Source organism: Dipodomys spectabilis, unplaced genomic scaffold (assembly GCF_019054845.1).
Source record: "Dipodomys spectabilis isolate Male_0828 unplaced genomic scaffold, ASM1905484v1 ptg000289l, whole genome shotgun sequence".
In the NCBI taxonomy this organism is placed as follows: Eukaryota; Metazoa; Chordata; class Mammalia; order Rodentia; family Heteromyidae; genus Dipodomys; species Dipodomys spectabilis.
In genome coordinates, this window is record NW_024870966.1 from 8,788,485 (window position 1) to 8,795,000 (window position 6,516).

General features: G+C 52.8%; 1 protein-coding gene across 12 annotated transcripts in view; it reads right to left on the reverse strand.

Annotated features, from left to right (window-relative positions):
* Positions 1 to 2,357: 2,357 nt before the first annotated feature.
* Ebf3 (EBF transcription factor 3) overlaps positions 2,358 to 6,516 on the reverse strand; it is a 118,807-nt gene continuing 114,648 nt past the window's right edge. For 4 of the 12 annotated variants that reach the window (XM_042701388.1, XM_042701382.1, XM_042701383.1 and 1 more), the window contains 3 exons: positions 5,997 to 6,185; positions 5,418 to 5,615; positions 2,994 to 3,491 (listed from right to left, as the gene is read on the reverse strand). In XM_042701388.1, coding sequence (XP_042557322.1) covers positions 3,460 to 3,491; positions 5,418 to 5,615; positions 5,997 to 6,185 — 419 coding nt within the window. In that variant the 3' untranslated portion in view covers positions 2,994 to 3,459. Of the gene's footprint in view, positions 3,492 to 4,449; positions 4,563 to 5,417; positions 5,616 to 5,996; positions 6,186 to 6,516 lie in introns of all 12 variants that reach the window. The other 8 variants (XM_042701386.1, XM_042701384.1, XM_042701391.1 and 5 more) reach the window with 6 other exon arrangements.

Consider the following 6,516-nt stretch of genomic DNA (forward strand, 5'->3'; position numbering starts at 1 on the left):
CCAAGCGAAATGGAATTGAGCAGGGGAGCCTGGCAAGCACTGGGTGAAACAGACCCTGCCGGGAGGACCAGCGCGTGTGGCTTAGAAGCGCCCCGGGGCCTCCAGGCCAGCCCAGGGCCCAGGGCTGGGTGTGGCCGGCAATGGGCAGGTGCCGGAACATCTCAACCCCCGCCAGCTCCAGCACCCTTTGCAGGGGTCTGCTCACCACCACGAACACCCACGGTGCGCTCTGCCGGCCCAGCTCTTACCAAGTAGGGCACGGAGATGGAGACAGAGGCAGCAAGAGCGGCAGAGCCAGCACAGGGGTCTCTGCCTGCCAAACGCTCTGACGCAGAAGAGGGGCTAGGGAGGCAGGCAGCCGGCCTCCACCCCACAGGGAGCCGGGGGGCCCCAAATCGTGGGTCCCTGAAGCTACGGCCCCCGTGCAACGCACAGTCCAGGCTGAGCAGCGGGGAGCAGGGTCAAGCACCTCACGGTCCCGGCCACCGCAGCTACCGGGTGGCAGGTTCCCCACGCGACTCCAGGATTGGTAGAGCTGAGGGGTTTTTGTTGCTGTTGTTATCTCAAGGGAGTTATAGGAAGGGATGACAATCCTGTAAGCCAGGTCACGAGGACTGTGCTTCTCGGACATCGTCACCCCTTCCTTCGCTCTCTCCCCTCCCCCCCACATCCCTACCACAAGTCCCACAGCCCATGTTTTCTGTAGTGCACACGGAATACGGGATCATTCTGGCCTTGGCCAAGACTCAGCTCTGGGACCCAGGGTGGAGAAATAAACCCCCAACGGAACTCTCGCGTGAGTTTAGTCATTTTAATAATCAAAACAGATAAGATTACCAAAAGTGAAATTCACAGACAAGAAATACTTTAATTAAATATTGTGTAAAATGAACATTTTTATACAGTTAAATATCTGAAAAATGTACAGATAAAACAATCTTATTGTAGGGTCTTTGACAGCAAAATCTACCATTGAAGCGAGACAGTAAAGCAATGAAGGCGTTGACTAATGGAGCTACAACTACCGGGCGCCGCCGCCGCCTGGCTGGTGGTCTTAGCTTAGGCACGCGCTCCTATCCCCTCAATCCTTACTTAGACAAAATAAAACGGAGGCAATTTAGTTCCAAAGTGACTTCTCAGGCTTTTCCACGTAGCTAAGACTTGTCAGCTGTCACAGGACCCGAGCGTGGCCACTGACCACCGGGGACATTCGGTTCATTTCACCGAGTTTCTTAAATGAGCATTTTCTAAGTTGTACCTTTTGTTGTTGTTGTTGTTGTTGTTTAAAAAGGATTTTTTTTTTAAGTCCCTCCTTTTCTTTTCGGAATTTGATTACTGCTGCAGGTTGCAAAATGCTTGCTGTGCTGAGACTGGAAAGCATTTAATGCAAAAGAAAAACGAAAAATCCGACCGTTTCGGTCTGGCTGTGGTTTGGCTCTAACAGGCCCAGGCCCTGAAGGAGGTCACGCGGCGTGGGAAGCACGGGCGGTGCTGCTGGATCTGACCACAGATCCAGAAAAAAAGACGTCTTAAAAACCAGCAGTGGTTCAGGGTTCTCCTGAAATCTCAGGATCCAGGGTGGACCTGAGAGGATTTGGGAAGCAGCAGAGACAGGCCTGGAAAGGAGGTTTGTGCTTCTGTGTGTGTGTGTGTGTGTGTACATTTTACATCATAAGTCTCCAAATGAAATATTGATCAATGATCGTAGAGTGAGCCTGTGATAGAATAGCACAGAAGTTCTTCAAAGAAGTCCACTTTTAAGGCATCAGAGAAGTTAATGTGGCAAACATTTTAATTAAAACATTGGAAGTAAATTTTATTTTAAACTTTAGGCCTCTGAATTTTTCCAGTAAACACAGTTCAGCTATGTGGCAAAGTCATGGGTGGCAGCTAAAATGACTTTTTACATTCTACAAAAACAAAAACAAACAAAAAAAACCACACAAAAAATAAAAAACAAATATATAAAATCAGGACACAGCCCCGACGGAGTCGCCTCTTCTCGGCCGCTCATTCATGCACGGACTCTACTAAGATCTGTCACAGCCGATGGCACCGTGTTCTTATGACTATACAACAAACTTTTTTTCCTCAAAAGTATTTGTTCAGATAACTTAAAAATAATATAAAAATAAACAATGAATTTGACTTTTCCTCAAAATAAAAAAAAAGAAGGATGGAAAGCCTAAACAACAGCAAATATTGGAAGTCCACGTGAAATGTCAGGACAATGGTTCATTTTAACAAAACAGATCAGAAAGACAGCTCTCGGCGTCAGCATTTCCCAGTGTCCCAACACTGGGTCATGGCCCAAAACCAATACAGACGAGGAAAAGACAGAGGTGGGTAAACCAATGTACAAAATTTCAAAGATAAATACAATATTTATAATTGATATGTTACAAAGTAAAGTTCTTTAAGCAACTGTAAGTGTTCATGGAAAAGTTAAGTGTTGGATGAAGACCATTTTATCCCTTACAGAACATAGAAGGAATAAAACTCATTTTTCTAAATATTTAAGTGGATCTGAAAAAAATTCAAGACAAGTGTATAAATATTTAGCTACAACTTTGGCAAAATCACAAAAGTCTACAATTTTATAACCACATACAAAACACATTAGGGAAGAAGGATCTAGAAGTCAAAAGGACAATTTCTGGTACAAGAAACATAGACCTCACAGTAGCCTAAGAATGCAATAGTATACAGTGCTAGCGAAAGTTGAAAAAATGTGGCAGACCGCACTTGCTCACAGGAAGCTCTTAGCAGTGGGAGAATATTGGAACCAACAGACAGGAGCATCTTTCCTCTGTCAGTGTGCTTGTTGAAGGCAAGAGATTCAATATCAAAGTTACAATTTCTAACTACAATAAGTTACAAAGTTTCATTTCATTAAGATGAAGTTAAGCAATGAGAAGCCCTCCCTCCCTGCCACCCTAGATTACATCTCATCCTGTTCCAGTTTGATGGCTCATACCTCCTTGGCCCCTAGTTTCACCACAAAAAAATATTTCACATTATAGAGATACACAACCATTGTGAATCTAAGTATGAGTACAGAAAAATGTCTGGAGGCATTTTCCTCAGTGTTTTTCATGGTCATTAAAATGGTGCATTCACGAAGTTTCTCCCCACACGGATAGCACGTACTAGACAGCCAAGACGGAGTCAGAAACTTTATACAAAATAGGCGTCGCTTTGTTTTCCTTATTCTTCGGGACTGAGAAATGTGAAAATATGAGAAAAGTTCAGTCAGTAAAATGGAATTGTTCGTGTGGAAGTTGGGCTGTTTGCATGTCGATTCTTAATAGTTTAAATAAAATCTTTAATCAAAGTCTTTTGTAGCATCTCGGCTGCTGCTGACTGTTGGAAGGGACCGTCTCCGTCAGCACATCTTAGCACACTACGCGTGTCCCCTGAAGTCCGTCCTTGTGGGGTGCTGGGAGGTACACGAGTCCCTCACATCGGCGGGACTACCAGCCCAGACATAGCTGCAGGAGAGAAGGGAGAGCTTGGTTACGGCAGGCCACCCCTCGTACGCTCCCTCGGGGCCCGCTTGCCCTGCTGAGACGGGGCGCACGCGGGGGGCTCTCGCTTCGCCTCGCCAGCCTTAGGAGTCTCCTTCCTGGGGCCTCTCACCCTGCAGCCCTGCCCGAGGGCCGCTGCAGCAGGGAACTGCTGTGGCCAGGGAGGGAGGGGAGGGCGGCTACTTGGCTCCTATCCCAGCATTCTTCCAGAGGCCGGGGCTGGAGGGGGTCCCCGTCGTCCGGCTGGCACCGGCCAGAGCCGGCCGAAGGCCCTGCTCTTCCTCCCTACACGAAGACCAGCCTTGCTGCCTCCCGGTCTGCCTTGGGCCCCGCCCGGACCTGGTGCTCACTGGCGAGTCGTGCGTAGCGTCGGGGTGAGTCGGGGGCTCGGAGACGCCCACCTGCTCTGGAACCCCTCCCCACCCGCGCCCCCTCCCCAGGTGGCGCCCCCTCCCCAGGGCCCAAGGAACTCTGCGCTGCAGAGCAAGCGCCGCCCCGGCTCGGGCGTGAACTCCTGGTACTCGTGTAATTTGAAATCTTTTTAACTCTAGTGTTGTTTAATTTTTGTCAGGATGATCATCCTCATTAATTTATGTATAACATATTAATACATTTGTTCATGTACTGATGTGAGCTTCAATTTCCCACTCCATTAATTTCAACAGTATTCATTTGTCTCCGACTCACCGTTACCACTGTATGGCTTGGGGGGCCTGTGTGTACACACCACTTGTGTGGCACCGCCTTGCTGGCCTCAGTGCCGGGTCTACAGACACCTGGCCCTCACTGCCTGCCTGCCACGCAGCGCCCGCCTGGAGCCCGCCGACGGCTCCGAGGCCGGTCAGCGGCGCCTGGGGCCTGGGCGTCCCCTCAGACACTGACAGAGGTTGTGAAGACAATTATTAGTGCAAATCACTGATACCTTTCCAGTTCCTTTTTTGAGCATTAGTTCATCAAAGTGAAATATGCCACCGACTTCACAAAAGGGCCAGTTTGTCTTCTCCACGGCTACGTCCTCAGCACCCAGCAGAGAGCCTGGCACATAGTAGGCGCTCAGTAAATACTGGTTCAATGGATTCATGGTTTTTAAGGAGAGACTGGACTTGACTTTCACTGGGAAGAGCATATACCAGAGGTCGTGTCTGGAAGAGCCAGGCGGTGGCCGTCCATTCACACGCCTGTGGCCGCTGTGTCCCAGGGCCATTCTCGAGCTCGAGAGGCTGGGGGTGCCTTGGTGGCCATGCCAGAGGGGCGGGGCACCAGGCAGCGCTGGGTGCCCGCTCCACAGGGCCCTACTGTGGACAGCTGAGTCCAGGGGGCGCCTCCCATACCCTGGGGCCAGCCCTGCCCGCTCTGGCTTAAACGTGATCAGTTTAAAAACAGTTCTTAAATCTGAACTCCTGTCCAGGGACAGGCCGTGCCCGGGCAGCCCTGGCACACAGACCAGACCGCCTGGGCGTGTTCAGGGACAACGGAGCCCCGCAGGCTCACCTCCAGGCCGGGCTGAGAGGCCTGCGCGGGGCTAGAAGCCCGGTGGCACGGTGACCGCCATCCTCACCCCGAGGCTGCCTGAACTGCCCGCGGGCTCCCCGCAGGGCCTGCACGCCGCACTGCATGGGGCTCAGCAGGCCCCTTCTTCACCAGACCCCTGCTTATTCCCACGGGTGGCCCCCGTTTTGGGGTCCAGGGCACTTTACGGAAGGGCACGTGGTCACGGAGAAAGGATGAGCCAGGCAAAAATGTGCTGGGCAGCACCTGGAGCTTGTGGGGCCCCGACGGGAACTGCGGGTGGGGTGGCTGTGGGCCAGTGGAGCGCATGCAACGCCTCGAGCCCTCCAGGAGACAGAGAAGGTGCCGGAAGGGCCGAGTGCCAGCCCGCGCCGCCCTCACCTTGCAGTCCGTTCCCGTTGGCGCTGGTGCAGGAGGGGGGAGGCGAGGCTTGGGGCCGGACCACGGGCGCAAAGGCGCTCTTCTGTTTCACTGCGGAGATGACATTGGCAGGTGAGAATGAGAAAATGCCGTGTGTGCCGCTACAGTTTGAAGGGAGGGTGACCGAAGAGGCTGCCATGGTGGGGCTGGACGGCACTACTGCAACAAAGCAAACACGGTCAGCACGCGCGGGCCGTGGCGGGCGCCACGGCGAGGGCACGGGGCCTGGCCCGGCGAGGGGAGGGGCCACAGACAAGACACCACATGCTTCTGGCGTGGCCACGCTGGGCAGCAGGCAAACGCTTTCCCTTCCAATCCAGGCCCCGAGTGGCTCTCTTTGGTTCGGGTGGCCAATGGGACGGCCCCGGGGCGTGTTGGGGGCGGGGTGTCGGTTGCGGTCGTCACGGGACACCCAGCCTCTGGGGCCACCCTTCCTTTAATCCAGTAGCTCACACCACAGAACATCCAAGCAAGGCACACACTCGACTTTGCAGTGAATATGAATCTGCGTGATGACGTGTGACAAAAACAGACACTTACTGCCGTAGGGAGAGTTAGCGGAGGAGCCATTAAGAAATCCAGGCGAGCCAGGGACCCCTAGATTGGCCATGGCGCCACTTCCATATCCATTCATGCTAGTGCTCACTGTGTTGTAATTGGATTGCTGGGGAGTACTGCTGGGCACGTATCCTCGCGGGGACACGCTGCTCGTATTGCGACTGTAGCCGACTGTTAAAATCCCCCCCCCGGCCAAAAATAACATTATTATCAGCGTCAGACACTTGGGGGGGGTTCCCCGAGAATCTATATCATCTACTAAACACTGCTAGTTGACCTTGGGCTTCCTCTCGGCCTGTGGCCTCTGCCAGATCGCACAGCCCCAGCGCTCCCTTGCCAGTGAGCCCGGGCTGTCTGTGGGCCTCCACGGCTGCCCAGAGCACCCTTCCTTCTAACCGTCGTTGCTTTCACGCGTCTCTTTCGAAGCAGTGATCAACAGCTTGGATTCCTGCCTGTCTCCCCTCGCCCCCGCCCCCTCCGCGCTCGGAGCGTGCAGCTTCTG